We start from the raw sequence: 18,409 nt of genomic DNA, 5'->3' as shown, positions 1-18,409 counted from the left end.
CTTGACCCCAGAACTCATTCATTCCATCAATATCTATCAGAGCCTCCCAGACATTGGGTTGGGTTGGGACAAAGACATAACCCAAGCCATCACATAACCGCAAATGGCTGTGTTCTTTGCCCGTGAAGCTGTGCACGGGAAGATGAAGGCGGCTCCTTTACAGTGGGTTTCCTGAGGCATGGGTAGAACTAACCAGCTCCCTGTGTGCAGCAGAGAGAAGCAAGCCCTCCCTGCCTCCTGAGCCAGCCAGGCACTCTGGGCAGGAACCTCGGCAAGTAGTATTTATAGGTCTGTTTGTCCACTCTTAAGGACAAGAATTTGGGACACCAGGTCACAAGTTGCTCTCCTCCTGTGTCAGAAATCTATTCAACACAGCAATCCCACACCCACCACACAAGGCATGAGCCACACAAAGATGGCTTGTGTGCATGTAGCCCAGCTGGGCTGAGCCAGAGGCGCTGTTTCATTCCCTGCCCAGCTGGGAGGCAGCAGAGCAGACCAGGATATCGTCTCCAACATTTGCAGTGTCAATATGGCTCCTGCTTGCAGAGAGCCAAGATTTGATCAGCTAAATTGGCCGGTGTGTATGTGCTCCCCATGATGTGTGTGGAGATCCAGCTCTGTCCATCATGTCCGGAGGGAGGACAGACAACAGTCAAGGGCAAAGTGTAGACTTCAGTGGTTTCAGTCCTGAAGTCTTTCTCAAACCTTCTGAGTGGCGTCCTCACTTGAGTTTCCGTAAGGTTCTTCTCTTGGGTTGGATTGGGCTGGGGGGGGGGGTCAGTTCTATTTACAATGTTCCTACCCGTAAGCATGGCAAGCTGCAGCCTTGCCTAGTGCTAGCTTTCCAGGGAGACCAAGGTCAGGTCCAGATCAGGGGCTGACCAGTGTTTTCAAAGTGTTATGCATGCATGTCCAGGGGCAAACCAAACCAGAAACCACGGTGGCCTGAGCAACCAGCGGGTGCCATTCCTTCCTTCCCTCCTCCCTCAGTCACCACTCAGCTACCGGGCAGCCTTGACTGTCTCCATTGACTGCCTCTTTCCCATTACAGGGAGGTAAGTGGGAGAGAGAAGAGGAGTAATTCTTTTCTCACACAGTCCTCTGTCAGATGGAACACCCAGATGAGCACGAAGAGGGTGAGCCTGGGTACTGGGGTGCTTTGGTTTTAGAGTCTGTGCATATTTTTCTGGGGCATGTGACATCTCTGAGAGCTGGCCCTACGCTAGGCCTCCCTCATCATGAAAAAAAAATTAATCCCTTCTAATCTACCCTTCTTAGATGAAAGCATACTCTCAGTGATGACCCTGGGACAGGGCTGAGGTGGGCCTAACCACCACAATACTCACTGCCCATCCTGGGCACACACTGCCAAGGGGTTCTGGTGAGAGGGTTAAGGACTTCCTTCTTTTCCTTTTCCTTCCTCCTCTCCTCTTTTCTCCTATTTCCCTTCCTTCCTTTCTTTTCTTTCCTTCCTCCTTCCCTCTTCCTTCCCTCCACAAATAGCTCTAGAGTACCTGCCAAGCTCTCTTTGCTGAGGACAGATGGATGCCTGTGACCGGTAAGGACTTTCTTCCTTACCGTTTCCATTCCACTGAGGAGAGGCAGACACACAGAATAATTTCAGATAAGAACACCTGCTCTAAAGAGGAAAAACAGTGATAAGATGGAGTCTACTTTAGCCAGTGGTCAGGGGCAGCGTCTCTCAAGACATGGCATTTCAGAGACCAAATAACAAGAAGAGTCACTCTAGGGGAACTCTGGAGAACAGAGCCACCAGCCTCAGGGGACAGGGCTGGTAAGGGGAGAGCAGCTGCCACACACGGCAGGTTTGCTTGGCTGGCTGATCCTTGGTCTTTCTGCTACATCCTGCTTCTTTCTTAGTCAAAGGGGAAGGTTAGAGTCAGCTGGGTGGTAGGAGAGCCCAGGGTGAGCCAGGGTAGCTGGGACCTTCCTGGTGCAGGGGTGGAGCCTCTGTGTCCCCCTCCTCCTGGACCCCCATTCATTTGTACTGAGGTCAAAGTTGGAAGGGTTGGAAGCCGTGCACACAGGCATGCAGCGAGGAGCTTTGCCTGTTTGTAGCTGTGAGCTCTGGTCCTCAGCTTTGCCCACATGCGGAGGGTCTTAAGGTTTCTCCCAGCTTGGTCCATTGAGGCTCCAGGGCTGGCATCTCCAAGGTCCTCTTTAAATATCTCAACTTAGCATCTTTGCCAACTTACAGAAAACTTGCAAATTGGTAAAGGAGCTTTCGTGTGTGTGTGTGTGTGTGTGTGTGTGTGTGTGTGTGTGTGTGGTGTTGCTAGGGGTGAAACCCACGGCTTTGTACCAGCTAGGCAAGTGCTCTTACCACTGAACTACATCTCAGACCCTCTGTTTTTGCAGGGGGGAAGGGTGGGACTGGGGTTTGAACTCAGGGCTTCCCACTTACAAAGCAGGCACTCCACAGCTTGAGCCACGCCTCCAGTCCATTTTGGTCTGGTTATTTTGGAGATGGGATATTGAGAACTATTTGATCCGCAATCCTCCTGACCTCAGTCTCCCAAGTTACCTAGGGTTACAGGTATGAGCCACAGTGTCCGGCTCCCTTAGGTATGCTCTGTGTCACTTGCTATTCACACTTGCCCTATGCATTATGCGTTATCCTTCTCTCTCTCTCTCTCTCCCTCTCTCCCTCCCTCCATTGATAGCTAGTTGAATGTCTTGTGTTCTGACACTTTAGAACAGGGGTACACTCATACACAAGCAGTACAGCCACCAGAATTGGGGCACTTCCACACACCTGTGCTCTTCTCTCACCCCAGTCCACGTTCACACCTTGTCAGTTTCCTCAGTAGCACTCTTTGTGACTAGTTATTTTTTTCTTCCTACTCCAAGAGCTAAACTAAGACGGCCACCAGCACTCAGCACCCTGTCTCTTTCGTCCTCTTTGTGCTGGGCAGGGTCCTGGCCTGTCTCTGGGCTGCTCAGCCCTGGCCCTGAAGAACCCACATTTGGTTCTAGTCAGATGCAGGCTCTGCATTTTGGGCAGGAATCCCACTGCACTGGCATCATGCCCTCCTCTGTGCATGCTATGAGGAGGCCCACGATGTCACGTGGTCCTTGTGTTGGTGACATTTGCTTTGATCTCTTCCAACTCTGTGTTTTGAATCCCTGCACTTCTCTCAACCTCTGTTTGGCTTTGGACCTCTCACCTTGTCTGTTTTGGTCTGTCTCCTCACCTGCTTCTGCCTCCATTTCTCTTAGAACCACACTCTTCCTTGTCCCTCTGCTCCCCTGCTTTTGCACTCTCTCTCTCTCTCTCTCTCTCTCTCTCTCCCTCCCTCTCTCTCTGTACTTCTTTTGGCTTGCTTTTCTCCTTACTTCTGCCTCCTCCTTTCATTTGATCCTGTCTTACCCCTTCCCCAGTCTCTCTCCAAAATACTGAGGTGCCCCCAGCCCCAGGGCAAGAGCCACTGAGACTAACCTGCAAGTCAACCACAGCTGGTGGCCTTGCTAGATACACCCCCTAGTTTATGCTGTTTTCCTTTGAGGAATCAAAGGACATAAGGAGGGTGCCCTCTGAGGATGACACCTTGGTGGTGACATGTCTACCTGAGGTGGGGTCTCACATGCCAGGACCTCACCTCAGGCCCAGAGGAAGGGGCTGGCTTTAGGGGAGATGCATTCTGTAGGAAAGTCTCTCCTCCCCTTCCCTAGCCACCTTTTGCCCACCCATAGGTCCTCTCCCATGGGAGGGTGCAGACCCCAAACTCCCCTGTAGACCAAGGGCTGAGGTTCACTGTGGTTTGGCCAGGGCTGAGTAAACACTGTCTTTCTGCCAAGGCAGAGCAGCTCAGAGCTCTGAGGTTAACAGGTTCCTCACCACCTCAGAGAACTGGACCCACAGTGGCTTCGTCCCTACTTGGTGGTCACTGGATTGGAGGAAACCCAGACCCTCACGTCTACTCTCTGGATTAGGCCCCAAACCACAGTCCAGAGAACCAAAGCTAGACCATGAGACTCTACCAGCTGCACGTGATCACTCCCTCATCACCACGACATTGACTCTGAATGACATTGTCATCACTCCTATTCACACAGGCAATTTTACAGTAGGCCAACTGGTAATCACTGCTCCTCACTGGAACCCAGATACCACTTGTGCTCAGAAAATGACCTCCTGGATGGAATCAATAGTTCACCTCAATGTGGACTTTGGTCTTTTGGGGGCTGAGTTTCCCCATCTGTCCAGTGAGGGGCTTGGAATAGTAAGTACCTCCACGACCACCCCCTCCAGCTTCCATGGCACCATCCGTCAGTGACTCTACCCATCCTCCACCAGCGGGTCCTTTTCTGGCCCTGTTTAAGAGCACAAGTATTATACTGCATGTTCAGTGTCTCTCTCCGGCCCAGCCCCAGGGACTCTCCACCCTTCCGGTTCCTCTGCAGACATTTGTTTTCATCTGTGGAATGAGGCATCACTAACGACCTCGTTGGAGCAAAAGACAAAGAAAAGCAACATTCCTGGCCACTCGGCCACTCCTTCCGGCTGGGCCAGGGTTGGGCAGCCCCATCTCCAGCCTCTAGCTCTGTAGCAACAGGGTTTGCTGGGAGGAGCCAGAAGGCCAGTGCCACCCTCTGCTATGCCTCTTCAGGTGACACGGGCCCAGAGGATGTAAGATCCGTGAAGGCCCAGAGAGCTCTCACACCACCCAGTCTCTTGTTTTGCAGACAGGCAACCTGAGGCTCAGGCAGGGAAGTAATGGCCATGGCAGTTGGCAGAACAGGAACTGAATCCCAAAGCTCACAACTTCCACTTCGCTGCTCCTTCATCTGTCTCCCTTGGATTCTCAGCTCACAGGCTCCAGAACTCCCATCCCCAGACCTGTTGGCAGGCAAGAAGAATAACTCATGTGATTCAAAAGCAATTTGCAAACATAAATAATTTCCAATGCCAGGAGAGGAGCCGGCGGGAAGATGCATGGGAGGCTGAGGGGAACACAGCTGGCCCGAAGTCTCCCTTTCCCTGCTGGATCCTTCCTCTTCCCTTCTCAGAGCTGGTGGGAGGGCTGGGGGCATCGTAAATAAAGCAGGAAATGGCCACCGAGATGCTTGACACTGGCTTCCCTGTTCATAGGAGGGGTTCTACTTGTCACTCTTCCTTCCTCACCCCCAACTTGCTCATGATTTTGTAAAACCCCATCCCCTCCTCTAGAGGCCCAGGGGAGAAGAGAGAGTCCTCTGCCTGCTTTGGAACAGCCCAGGCCTCCACCTCATGGCTTGCATTTTCCTTTGTCCACAGCCCCCAACAAAGTGGATGGCACACCATTTATTTCATGACCTTCATTTAACTGCAGCTGCTCTATCTCAAAGGAGCCTCCCATGATGGTCCTGCCCGACTCAGCTTGGATGTTGCTTTGTAGAAGTGAGATGGTCGTCCCAGACCACTGTCAGACTGTGGGATAGGTATTTGCTCATTCCCTCAGGACAGTACAGCCACCTAGCCTCTTTGAAAGGTTTTTGAGGATGGTGGTGGGAGTGTCAAGGCCCAGAGCCTTAAACACTGCTTTCCAAAGCCCACCCCAAGAGGCTGTCTGAAGCAGAGAGAAACAATGAGAAACCAGATACCATGGAATTAGTGAAGAATTTCTCAGATGAAACAGGAAAGGGAGGAAATCCAGGGAGGTTTACACAGCACCTGGAGCAGGTTGAAAGGATCTGGGATGGGGTATTGGCAATATTAAACTTCAGGGTGCTTTTGAAAGGGTCTTTCACTTGGGGAACAAGCGAGAGGCATTCCTTCCAAGACAGGTGGCAGCGCTCTCAACCTCCTCTAGGGCCAATGCAGGCACCCAGGCCTGTCCCTCTGCACACAGGCATGCCTCGCATCCTTTATTTATGCCAGCCTCTGCCCCAATCGAGATTTGAAAATTTGCAAGCAAGAGAAATAATCTGTTAACATCTATTGGACTCTCTGTGTGTCAGCCTTTATCCATGCAGTGTATGGGAAGACCAAGTCCAAGAACCACGCGTGTGACCTGAATGCCCACGTTGATAGCCATCCTGAACCACACATTAAAACTGCACGCAGAATAAGATGTCTGTCCCTGCCCTTCAATGGGGAACCAGATAGCAATGCACCATTTGGCTAAATGCAGAAATTAAACCAAAGCTCCCCCTGGAACTTACTCCAGGATTGTCCTTAGGTCTGTTTCTCTAAATCCAATGACTACATGGTTACCTGAAATTCTCACAAACCGCTCAGGTGAAGAGCAAGGGGCCAGCAGGAACCCTGAGCAGCTGAGCCTAGCTTGTCAGCTCTTAGTCCTGGGTGAAAGAAAGGGAATAAAGTGGCTTGTGCAGAACTGAGCCACCTGAATACAAGTTAGAAGGCATCCCTTGGCTTGTGGTGGTGTTATGCCCTGCAGGTCAGGAAACTGCTTCAGTGTCACACACATGCTTGTGCACACATAGAGCCTGACACACATGCACACCCGGTGTCAGATTCCCAGGGGCCTATTTAAGAACTGTGCCCAGGCTGGGGGAGTGCAAAGATACCCTTGGCCTTCCAATAGCTCAGGGGGCTCTAATAGCTCAGGGCTGTGTCTAGGAAGAGAACTGAGGACCTGACACATGAGTACTGGGTGGGGTGGGGGTGGACAGTGAACAGTGAATGTTTGAGTACCTATGAGAGCAAGACTCCATGCTGGAATACCAGATCAACCTCGGGAGAGGATGGGGCCTGAGCCAGCCTCTGAAGCACCCACAGCAACCCAGAGACTGGGAGCAGGGCCCCTGGAGACACACAATGCTAGCTGTGGGCTCCTGTGTCTTTCCCCATTGACTGGCTCTTTGACCTGGGGCAGGTTAGCCACTAAGCCTTCATATTGCTTACCTATAAAACAAGGCCAGTGATAGGCCCACCTCATGGAGATGACAGAATCACATGAGATAAATCCCCCTAAAGTGCCCAGCTCATAATAAGCACTCAATCAATGTTAACTGTTATTATTAACTGCAAAGGGAAGAGGCCAGGAGGAGGATGGGGCGGGGGAGGGGTAGCTTTCTGAACCAGTGGCCACAGGAAGTAGACACTTGTATCCAAGAATAACAGTCTTCAATACAATTTCCTCTTCACCTTCCCAGCTGAGAAGCAAGCATTACACAGGGTCACAGAGTAAGCTCCTTTCAAAAGGTGCAAAGATCTGTCTTTGTCCCAGGGCAGCTTTACTCCTCTGTGCCTCCTCCTCACTCTTGTCCCAATATCACTCTCAGTCACCCAGGATAAAGCTGGAGAGGCTGAAACTAAGATCCAAGGGACATTAGATAGCACTGAAGCACAGCTGAGGGGCGGTGAGGAGGGTGGCCCAGGAAGGTGGTTTGAAGGTGAACATTGCTGTGCAGTCTATCCCTTGGTCAAGGTAAGGCTGCTGGCCAGAAACCGTTGGAAGCTGTTTGCATCTGACTTGGGATGTTTAATGTTCCCTGGTGAAGAAGGAAGCTGCATGTTTACTTAGGGGGCTTTCCAGAAGTGCTGGAGGCTGCCTCCTGACCCAGTTCATCCTTACCTGCATGGCCAGGTTTTCAAGGTGACCAGGAAACAGGCACAGGAAGGTAAAGGTTTTTTCACAAAGGAAGTGGTCACAGCAAACCCATCTGTTCCACCTTTCTTGCACATTCTAGAAGTATGTTGTTTGGCCCGACATGGGCCAGAATACAAAGTGTCCACTTCTGGTCTTCACCCACTTCTTTGTCTAGTGTGTCACATGTCTAGAGACTCCTATCCCACCCTCAGTCTAATCACAGGTGAGGGCCTCGTGTCACCGGCTACCCTTCTATCCATAACCAGTGGTTTTCAGCTCTCTGTGCCTTTTCTGTACTGTTGAACTAAGCCATTCCTGTGGGTAGGGACTGACCATGGTGACTATTTGAGACCAAAGTAATATCTAGACAAAATCCAGGGTGCTCAGCTAACTAAACAATGCATCCTTTCCTTTTTCTAGAAGAAATATGTTTTAAGTAGCTCCTGGGGACATACATCTATGTAAAAATTATGCATTGTGCATCTGATGTTCATATCAACCTGGGCATTCTAGATTTTTATTTGGTCTCTCTAGCAACTCTGGACCCGATGCAGCTTGGATCCGTAGATCTCTGTCTTGTCCCCATGATGCTCAAGGATGGAGTAAGCACTTGATGCTGAACGGGCTCTTCTGAAAGTGAGGGAGGTCAGAGCTGTAGCCTGGGCTGGGCTGGCACAGGAGGACAGATACACGAATGCCCCACCCTTTGTGATGGGTCAGCTCCAGACTCTATCAGCCCATGAGAAAGGTTTTTTTGGGAGAAAAAGAAGTCTGGGGTTCTAGTCTGCAGGGTTAAGACCTCTGCTCCTCGATTTCCATCCCTGAATTTGGGTTTAAAGAGAGGGTTTGTGACCCTTTGCTGGTGAAGTGCTGGGCACGTCCACATCCAGGTAGAGCTGGGACTTGTGAACCCTCCTACCTTGAAGGCCCTTGGAGGGGAAACTCTTGTTCCATAGCCAGGCCCCTAACCCTCTGTGTTTCTGTGTCTTGGACATAGCTTGTAAGGCCAGTGCTAAGTGGAGCCAAATCCCAGGGGTCCTGTGCATGGTGGTGGAGCAGCCAGCTTGGTTCTATAATCAGTACAGAACCAGACAGTGGCCATGCATTCTGGACAAGACCCATCCCACAGGGGGCTTAATCACCGTAGGGACTACACGATGCCCAGGTGGCACCTGGTAGATCTGAGCAGCTCAGTGAATGACAGTCTCTTGTTCCTCTTGAGACAGACTGGGGTCTTGGACACCAGGCTGGGAACCTTAGCTGCTCTTTGGGACTTCCAGGACCCTTGTTCCATTGTCTGCCTTCTAATCTTAGGTTCAAGGCTCTGCCCAGAACCATCCCAAAGTCCACCAGCAGACCGCACCTTTCTAGGTGGTGCACTGCCACCCATCACTGGCTTCAGGAATACCATTCTCTACCTCCTGTCCCCCATCCCCAGGCCCAGCATCTAGGGGCCAGGCTCACTCTTAGGTCACCCTCTGCAGACCTGAGCAGAGTTCCCTGGCATCCAGAAGTTTTCCATTTTCCCCAACTACAAGAGCAGGGGGCCAAGGTTCCTGCCTGGCAGAGGCCTTTGTGTACCAGCCAGTGAAGGACAGGCCCAATTCTCGCCCCAAGCAGGCGCATTGCCAGCAGCAAGATCAGCCTCCTCCACTGGCAGGGTGGCAAAGGGCGTTCATTACACGGAGGGGGAGGGGTGTTTAACTCACTCTGAAGGGGGCTCTGGGGTGATGGGGGTAGTGGGAGGGACAATTCACAAAAGCCAGGGCTAGAAACTACCAACGGCTTTTTATTTTTTAAAAGGCGCTTCTCTTTCCTCCTCCCCTCCTCCCCTCCCCCGTTGGGCTCCCCTCCCCCACCTCCAGCCGCTGGTGGCCTGCAGCCAACACTGGCCACTCTGTGCACATCCAGGCTCCCGCCCTCCTGGCCTTCCTCTCCATCTCTTCCCCTGCCCCTCTGGTCACCTCGGTGGCCTTCCCATTCTGTACCACGTTGTCCTCTTTCACCCTGGAGCCCCCCCCACCCCCATCCCTAGATCCCAGGCTGGGCCTTTGAAGGCCAGGAGCAGCTTTGAGCCCAACAGGCCCCATGCCCGCGGTCCCCGGCCCTGCTCTGCCACCCTAGCCAGGAGGAAGATTGCTGTGTCTGCAGAGAGCCGGCTGCTGCCGCAGCATTCCCGGGTCGCGGCTTCCTGGTCCGTCGAGCTGCGCCCCTCGCCATCTCCGGGCCCTTATCCCCTTCCTTCCTCGAGACACCGAATGCCTCGGCCTTGCCACTCCAACGGGGGCGGGCGACAAATGCCAGCTCACCTCGTTCACTAAGGAAGTAGGGGTGGCAGGCCTGGCCCCACCGGCCTGCTGCCCCGTCCCCATTCACGCTGCAGGAAGCCCCCGCCCCCCACGCGGCGGCGATCGCTGGTTCGCTGGCCTCAGTCGGGGCCTCTGGCCTGGTGGTTTCCGGGGAGAGCCTGGCAGAGAAAGAGCCTCGGCGGCTTCCTCGGCGGGGCGGGGCCGACGATGCCAGCCTGGGACGCCGCCCGAGAGGGTGGGAGTCTCCTCCCCGCGGAGCCTGCCCTACCCGCGGGGAGTACTAAGGTGGAACTTCGCCGCCCCTCCAGGGCCTGGCTCCCTGGGGGACAAAGGTCAGCAGCTGCTGGCGGGAGAGGGGAGGTGGGGGCTAGCACTCCCCGTGTCTCGGCGCTGCTCACTCCTTCAGCCCTTCCACTACCCAGATGCTAAGTTTGCCAACGCCGTGGGCACTACGGGCCAGAAAGCCCTGGGGACAGGGCTGGCTCTGGCATAATCCTCCTCCCCTCCGCAGGAATTCCCCTTAACAGCGGAGCGCCTCTGGACTTCCCCGGAGTGGGGTCACCCTCCTGCTCGGGGCGCCGCTCCCGCGAAACCAGACCACTTGGCTTGTGCAAAGTCTTAGCACGGAGCTTCTGTGAGACCTGAAGCGGAAGAGGGGTGGGAGAGGGGCTCGGCCTCCGTGTCCCCATCTGCACTAATCTCAAGTAGCAAAAGTGCACCTTCGACATCTCCATTTAATATTTACATTCAAGCAGGTAATAATTGGAAGCTTATAGTTTAGACAGTTCTAGTAGCAGCAGGTTCTAGAGAGCTCGTTTAGCCTTTTAACAAACTTTTCTCTTTTGCACATAGAAACAACACATCCATGTGTACAGTATCAAAAAATATATACCAAGGTTACTGGTACTGCAGTTCCTGGAAGGGATGAAAATGAAATCAACCGAAATACTGAATGAGGGGGAAGAAAGGTCAACAGAAAAGAGTTTGATAGAGAATAACATGATCTAGAGGAAACTCCATAAATCTAGGTTTTTATATTTCAATATATAAATACCTACAAATAAATATATATATATATATGTATATATATATATCAGCCCGAAGTGGGAGTGGTCGGGCCTTTTGAGCTCAAACAATACATTTCAATAATAACACCACGTACAAACGGGAGTAGAGTCAGCACTTGACAAGTTAGCACGGTTAAAATATAATACTATAACTCTGAGACGGCCGCGGAGCTGCCCGGTCAGTTCCACGGGGAGGGGGAGGCTGTGGTCTCCTGTGGGGAAGGGGCAGGCGGCGGCGAGACCGCAGGCACCGCGTGGAAGGAGACAGTACGGGGCGGGCGCCTCCGCGGGGATCCGAGGACACCACGGCTTGGGCGTCCTCCCCTGGGTCCAGTGCCGAGAGGAGGGTTTCTGAGGCCGCAGGCGCTAAGCCCGCACGGAAGGCGCTGCCCTCTCTGTCATCCGCCGGCTACACCGTCACGTACTCCTTGAACGTGACGGTGAGGCAGTTCGCCGTGACGTCGGTGATAATTATATTCCCAAAGAAGGGCTTGAACTCGCCCAGTGGCTCTGTGGGCTCGTCCTGGGCCTCAGCCGGAGGCTTCTCGGCGGCTGTCGCCGGTGTTACCACCGCGGCTGCCTCCGGCTTCACCTGGAGGGAGCTGGGCGGTTCTCCGGTGTCGCCGCGCGTCTTGACGCAGCGCAAGTCTATAGGTTCATCCAGGTCCGAGTCCAGCAGGATGACCTCTGGCTGCGGGAGCGCGGTGGCAGGTGGCGCGTCGGCCGGACGCTCTGCAACTGGACTGCCCCCTATGCAGGTGGGCGTGCTGATGCTGCGCGCTGTCAGCCGCTTCTTGCAGGGCTCGCGTTCGCCGTGCGTCTCGGAGAGGCAGCGCTTGCGCGCGTGGGAGAGGTTGAGGCCAACGGTGTGGTGGTGGTGATGGTGGTGGTGATGGTGGTGGTGGGTGGTGGGTGGGTGTGAGCTCCGGGCCGGGTCCCAGGCCAGCAGGTCCGGCTTGGTGGTGAGTTGCAGGGGCTGCTCGCTGAAGGCCTCCTTGGTCGGGGAGAGCTTTCGAGAGCCGGCGTCCTGGGGCTGCGGGTCCCCGGGCCCCGGCGCCTCCTCCTCCCTCCTCTTGCATGGGGTTTCCGCCTTCTTCTCCTCCACCGTGCCGGGCGCTTTTTTAAAAGTCCTGTCAGCTGGGGGGTGGCGCTCCTCGGCGGCGCGTTTCTTGTGGCTGGGGGAGCGCGCCTCGCCCTCGGCCGCCTCGCCCGACTTGATCTTCACCGCCTGCATACCATTTTCCATGTACTTGCTCATCACGATCACAATACGCCCGTTCTTGTTCTTGTTCTTGACGATCTTCATCTTACCCCCAATTCCATTGCCCGTCACTGCATCCTTGGGGGCTGGCGTCATCCCGTTGGGAGGGCCCTTCTCCGAGCCCTTGCCTGGAGCTCCCGCGCCTCCAGCCAGGGGCTTCACTGCCCCCAGGTAGCCCTTGGCCGCTGCGCCGTGGGCCCACTTGTCGGGAGGGTGGCTCTTGGCACCCAGGTCCGGGCAGGTGGGGCTGGGTGCCTCCTTGTGGACGCCCTGGTACTGCAGGTCGTACATCTTGGGGTCCGGCTGGTAGGGGTGGTGTTTTTTGCTGTTCAGCTGGTAGTAATACTTGCCGCTCTTGCCTGGCGGTGGGGGCTTGCCCGACCGCTCCTTGCTGTGCGGCTGGTACTGGTGGTGCTTCTTGCTGTTAAGCTCATACTGGTGCCCCTGGCCCTTTCCCTGCGTGCCTAGCTCCAGCTTGGCACGGTTGTCAGCGGAGGAGTCTTGGAGCCCAGTCAGGACATTGGAGCGACGGGCAAAGGTAGGTACCTAAGTGGGGGAGGGGCGAGAGGAGGGAGAAGGTCGGCCCAAGGCATGCCGGGAGCATCAGGAGTGCCCCAGGTCCCAAGGGTCTGCAGCTGCGTCATGGGGTATGGGGGGGCGGGGCGCGGAAGGTCTGGCTGAAAGGAGAAACTGAGGTGTCTTGGAGAGTTCCCCTCCCTCCACACCAGCAAGTAGGTCCGGTGGCAATGTCCAGGGAAGGGCTCATGGGGGGGCCCCAGGGCCAGCTGAAAGTATTCACCTGCACCACCAGCGGCTTGGGCTTCGGCCCTCTCTTCCGATATCCCATCAGTTGCTCCTGCCGTTCCCTGGGGAGGGAACAGAGGGCCGAGCGGTTAGCCTCGGATCACCTCCCCAATCTTCTGTGGCGTCCCAACCCCCGCTTTGCGAGTAGGTGGTGATCAGAGGATGCACAGGGGTAAACTGTTGGAGGCAGAAGGTCGCCTCCGCTGACAGTCGGGAGCCTCTGTCAAAGTTCCAAGCAGCACCCCCGCTTTATGATGCCCAGACCTCATCTGCTCAAGGATTCCAGGCCAAGGGCTCCCCCACGTCTGACATGTCTCATCTAAACCCCACAAGCCCTGTCTCCACGCTGAAGAGACTACAGAGCGAGGGTTGAGACACTGGTACTGGGCCACAGCCTTGGGCTAGTGGCTCTGCAAAGTGGAGTGGGCGCGCGGGTCCAGGAAATACGCGCAGCCCACATGAGGTGTGCACCGACCCCGTTCCTCCTGGTCAGAAGCACAGTATGCTAACGACCTCATTAAGATTCAGATAACGAGAGCCGCCGGCAGAAGGGAGGTCTCGTTTTCTTAAAGGCCAGGCATTAAACAGGGGGAGGGGCTGCGCCCTTGTTTACACAGTGGCAAATGAGCCAATTAGGGGCTGGGGGCGGGGGCAGGCCGCTGAAGCCAGGGGCTGGCCAGGTTCTAAGCCACCTGGTGAACCAGCCCCGGCACCACCCTGGCTGAGCCAGTGGGCCGGGCGGGGCGGGGCGGGGGCGGCTCGGAGAAGTACCGCCTCCTGGTCGGAGCCCGATCCCCTCCGCCACAATTTCCAAATTGTTAGTACACCCCCATGGGTGGTGGTGGTGGTGGGGGGGTACCGGTCATTACAGCCACCAGGTTTCCGCCTTTGGACCAAAGAGTGGCTGACTTGTTTCAAGCACTGCCCAGCCCACCACAGGAGAAGGGGACACTCCTCCAGAGTTTGCCAAAGTTGCACCACATTCTCAGGCCAGAAACCAGCTCTCCAGCAACCCAAGTCACCACCCCCATCCCAATGCCCTTAGGCCAACCCAGGAGAGTTCCGCCATGCCCTGGGGCCAGGCCGGGGCCTGACTCCGAAGTTGCGTGGCATTGCAACAGCCTGAGTTTTAATTCTTCGGGGACCCATTATGCAACATGGCATCAGCCGCTGACTTGGTTACAGGCTGGTGAACTCCCAGGTGGAGTCCGGGCAGGATCCCTGCCGGGCGCCCCCCTGCGTCGCAGGAGGGCAATTTCCCCGCTGGGCGCTAGCTAAGAGGGTCTAGAGTTTATAGTTTTAGCGCCAAACGCGCTACAGGAAATAATGCAAAATAAAAGGGGAGGAGGAATGAGAGGCTGCGGGGTGGCCGAGCTGCAAGGGTTCCTGCTGCTCCTCCCCTTCGCACCCTCCCCCCCATCCTCCCGAAACAGAGAACCACAGCCACCGGCTGCGAATCCAGCTGCAGCAGCTGCAGCGTGACAAGCATCTGTGCGCAGAAGGATGAGCCCCCAGAAGAAGCCACCCCTCCAACACCAGGCAGCGCCCACCCCAAGCCCTTGGGCCAAGCTCCCCCTTCCCTGATGGGGCCCTGTCCCCACCAAATAGCTTAGTGGGGAGAGGGGGTGAAAGGCATAGGCTTCAGACAGCCTCTACTCCCTGTCACCTCCAGCCGCTGGGGGGTTAGGTTGGGGCCTTAAGGCCTTGGCTAACTTTTCTCCAGCCGCCAACAGGTTAAGTTCAGTTCCATGACGTCCGGGCGGTTTCACAATGCCAGCTCCTTCGGAGCTGCCCCGAGAGGTGCCGGTGCCAAGCGGACAGTGGCTGCAGGAAAGCAACACCTAGGCTTCGGGGGGGTGGGTCACCAAAGTTGCCACGGGAGGGGGGCCAGCTGGGAACCGGGCTCAGCCCTGAGTTCTCCGGGGCAGCTGCAGGGCCACCCACATGCACTCTTCCTGCAGTTCCTCCAAAACTCAAGCCTTGTCTTCCCCGGCCCTGCCCCACCCCCACTCCCAGGCTGCAGCAACGGCCAAGGACGTTGGTTAGAGGAACCGAGGCCGCAGCCTTGCCCGGCCCGGCCCGTGTCGGGGGGGTCCTGCCGCCCCCTTCCCCCTTTCCTATTGCTGCGTAGCCCACATTCCCATTCCCATATACGGTCAAGTTGACCAGCGACGGCTGCTTGGGGAACGCTCACCTGTTCTGGAAGGCGATCAGCAGCCGGGGATCCAGGATGTTCTCCTCTGGTTCCCACGTGTTATATCTTGCAAGGGAAAAAGGAGGGGGACACGGCGTGTAAAAAAAAAAAGAGCCAGCTTTGCGGCCTCCAGGTGGGGAATGATATAAGGCCTTATCTGTCTTCATGAACCAGAAGCTATTTAGCTGTGGAGGTTGGAGGGCACATTTTTGCAGGCCTAACACGGTCCTTCATACACAATCCCCCCCCAAGTCAAAATAAACACACAAGGGCAGGAAAAAAGGGGAGGGCTAAGGGAAACGAAACTAGCAGTTTATTTTGCAGTTGTCAAGAATTTTAAGCATGTTACTGCGACATGTTCCAAAAGCCACTTTGCTCACTAGGAACCCTGCGTGCAAAGCAGCCGAAATGCAAAGTCGCAGTCCTCCTCCTCCTTTCCCTAGCCTGAGTCTCGTAAGAGCTTCAGCCGTTCTGCATTTGACCCTTAATCCGATAACCGACAGTGCAACGGCCCCCCATACCCCCTCGTGGCCCAGGAGCCCGCTGTCACGGGCAGGCAAACCCCAAATACTCAGCAACACAAAAATATGCCTCTGTGTGTGTGAGTGTGTGTGCGTGTGCCTGCGCCTGTCTTCATCCGGTGCCTTCGCATTTCAAATTAAGAAAAAAATTCCCCACCAAAAGCGCCGCAGTGACAGTTCCCAACATTTTCTGCTTTTTTTCTTCCCCTCCCTGCACCACTAGGAGGGAGAAGGCACACAATTGCATTTTCGTCGCTTTTTAATTTTTTTTTTTTTTTGGTTTTGCAATATGGAGCCGTTCGGTGGAGGGAAAGGGGAAAGAAGCCATTTTCTGCTGCACATCAGTCAGTGCCTGCGCCCTCCCTCCCTCCGCCGGCCTCCCCGGCTCGGCCCCGCGTCTCTCCAGCTCCTCCGGCTCCTTTTAGTGCATAAATTAGTGATGGCATTTCCCGGAGAGCGGAGCACAACACAGGGCGCCGGGCTCGGGCTCGGCGGCTCGGCTTCCCAGTGCCTGCCACCGACTTCCCCACCCCCTCCTCCTTCCACCCCACCTCCACCCCGCCTCCCGTCCGCTCCCCCACCACCCCACCAGCTCGGCGGGTCCGGCGGCCCCGGCGCCCCGCGCCTCGGCACCCCGGCCCCCACCCCCATCGCTACTTACTTGGGGGACCAGCCTCTCCATTTGACCAGATACTCCACTCTGCCCTGCGGGGGGAAGAGACAGCACTCCATCAGCTTCCGCGGGATCCCCGGCTCCGGCCCGCAGCCTCCCCACCCCCTCCCCGCCTCTCGCGGGCTGCTCCGGTCGCCGCTCCAGCGCCGCCGCGCCGCCGCCCCCGCGCCTCCCTACCTTACGGATCCGCTTCTTCTCGATGCTCTCCACCGCGAAGACGTGCTCGCCAACAGCTGGCAGCTCCATGGCCGAGCCTGAGCGCGCCGGGGCGCGGGCGGCTGGCGCGGCTGCAGACTCTGCTGGCTCCCGCTGGCGCCCAGCTGCGGTCCGGCCCAGGAACCTCTCGGCCCGCGCTGCCTGCGCCGCCGCCGCCGCTCACCCCGCACAGCCTGGCCGCCGCCGCTGCCCGCGCCTGCCCGGCTCCCTGCTCGCGCTCGCTCAGACAACTGAGCCCGGGCCGCCGCTGCACAAGAACTCATGCAAATCCCGGACGTCAGCGGGCGGGGCCTCGCAGGGCCCAGCTCGGCGTCAGGGGGCGGGCCGCGGCTCGGATTGGCGCAGCCGGGCCTACCGGAGGCCCGGGGCCTGGGCGGCGGGGGAGGAGGAAGGGCGCGGGAGGGGCCCCGGGAGAGGAGGGCGCCGGGAGGTGTAGGGGAGGGATCTGCGAGCAGGGAGAGGGAGCTAGAGAGAGGGAGTTGGGGGCAGCGGAGGAGGGGTGTGTTCGCGGGGGTGGCGGGGGTGGACACCTCGACACCACCGACCCTCTCCTGCAGCTCGGTTCCCCCCCCCCCCAGCTTCACGCAGTTTGCACGGCCCGGGGACCCCTGCTGGGGGCCACTGAAGCATCCACTGCAGTTTATGGTTACTCCAAATTGAGTCAAGGGTGGCCCCGGAGGCACCGGGAACCACCGGCAGGGGGCGGAATCGGGGCGGGGGCAACTCGCGCCCCCACCCTCCGCGCTCGCTGCCCCGCCCCGCGAGGCTCTGGGCATTTAGGACGGCGAGGAAGGGAGAGAAAGGGCGGGGAGAAGACAGAACTGGATGCGAAGGAGCTCGGAAAGATGAAGAAGGGGACTGAGGCGCAGCCGGTCCCGGGGCTTCAGTGCTCACGAACCTCTCCAGAAAGGGACTCCGAGTCCGATCTCATCCCAGATCCTGAACGGCTTTGAATTTACGCTTGGTCGGCTCTTTGGTGGGGCAGGGCGGGATGTCCAGTTTCCAGCAGTCCCCAGGGCCACGCAGCGTGAGAGGCGGGGAGGACAGAGGGTAGGTCTGCCTGGAGGGATCGGAGAGGTGTTCGTGGGGTCTTGGTAAGGAACTAGAAAGAGGGAGAGCGTGGGATCATTAATAGGATAAGTCTGAGCTGGGGAAGAGCGGGCAGCGAGAAGGGGAGGAGAATAGAATAGCCGGGGAGCCACGCACTCCTCGTGAATTCGCGTTCCCTGGTCCCCGACAGCCAAACCGAGCTCCGCAGACGCGGCTGGGGCAGCCGTCCAGTGTGAAGTTTAGCACCTCCGGCGTCGGCGACATGGCGCGTTCCGGAGTGCAGCTCCAGCATCCGGCTGGGGGAGCTGCTGCGCCCCACGTGGCCTCTCGAGGGCGCCACCGACGAGCCCGGAGATCCTTGGGGTCGCGTAGGGTGGATCTGGCAGGGGGTAGGGCACCCCGAGTGGGAGGGGCAGGGGCACGCCTGGCCTGGGGTGTGTCGGGGCCCTGGCTCAGGGCTTTTGAAGGGACAGCGAGCAGGAAGCTTGCGCAATCTCTTGGCTGAGCGTCCACCGAGAAAGCAAAAGCCAAGGAAGAGTGGAGCGAACAAGGGGGGCGGGCAAAGAGCCATCCGGGTCTCCGCTTCTGCTTTGACACGCGTCCCAGAATGTCTGGTGGGGACTGCGTCGCGGCTTGGGCGAACTGGGGAGGGGCGAGGTGCGGAAGCAAAACTCTCAAACCCTGCCGGGGCTCATGCTTTTCCAGGAGTCCAGCCCAAGCCTGCAGACAGTCTAGTGTTGAACCTTCACGAT

The 18,409-nt window shown here is 56.8% G+C and overlaps 1 protein-coding gene and 1 long non-coding RNA gene across 2 annotated transcripts; one reads left to right on the top strand and one right to left on the bottom strand.

Moving 5' to 3' along the window:
• Nucleotides 1-378: 378 nt before the first annotated feature.
• Nucleotides 379-4,883, top strand: LOC141413663 (uncharacterized). The gene is made up of 3 exons (XR_012438405.1): nt 379-738; nt 1,055-1,139; nt 3,827-4,883. It is a non-coding gene; the product is annotated as an uncharacterized lncRNA (long non-coding RNA).
• Nucleotides 4,884-10,587: 5,704 nt separating this feature from the next.
• On the bottom strand, nt 10,588-16,840 carry Cbx4 (chromobox 4). The gene is made up of 5 exons (XM_020161144.2): nt 16,569-16,840; nt 16,380-16,423; nt 15,198-15,263; nt 12,999-13,065; nt 10,588-12,745 (listed from the first exon to the last, which is right to left on the bottom strand). The coding sequence occupies exons 1-5, from the start codon at nt 16,635-16,637 to the stop codon at nt 11,348-11,350; spliced, it is 1,644 nt and encodes a 547-aa protein (XP_020016733.2). The 5' UTR covers nt 16,638-16,840; the 3' UTR covers nt 10,588-11,347.
• Nucleotides 16,841-18,409: the final 1,569 nt, after the last annotated feature.

The sequence above is a fragment of the Castor canadensis genome, chromosome 11 (assembly GCF_047511655.1).
Source record: "Castor canadensis chromosome 11, mCasCan1.hap1v2, whole genome shotgun sequence".
Lineage (NCBI taxonomy): Eukaryota > Metazoa > Chordata > Mammalia > Rodentia > Castoridae > Castor > Castor canadensis.
The sequence above is the reverse complement of the archived record's forward strand: the minus strand, read 5'-3'. Positions and strand labels throughout refer to the sequence as shown.

Excerpts from the sequence above, each read along its gene's own strand:
- Cbx4 (XM_020161144.2), bottom strand. The coding sequence starts at position 16,637 with ATGGAGCTGCCAGCTGTTGGCGAGCACGTCTTCGCGGTGGAGAGCATC. Across the intron at positions 15,264-16,379 it reads TGGAGAGGCTGGTCCCCCAA|ATATAACACGTGGGAACCAG; the intron begins GTAAGTAGCGAT and ends TTCCCTTGCAAG. Across the intron at positions 12,746-12,998 it reads CCAAGCCGCTGGTGGTGCAG|GTACCTACCTTTGCCCGTCG; the intron begins GTGAATACTTTC and ends TCCCCCACTTAG.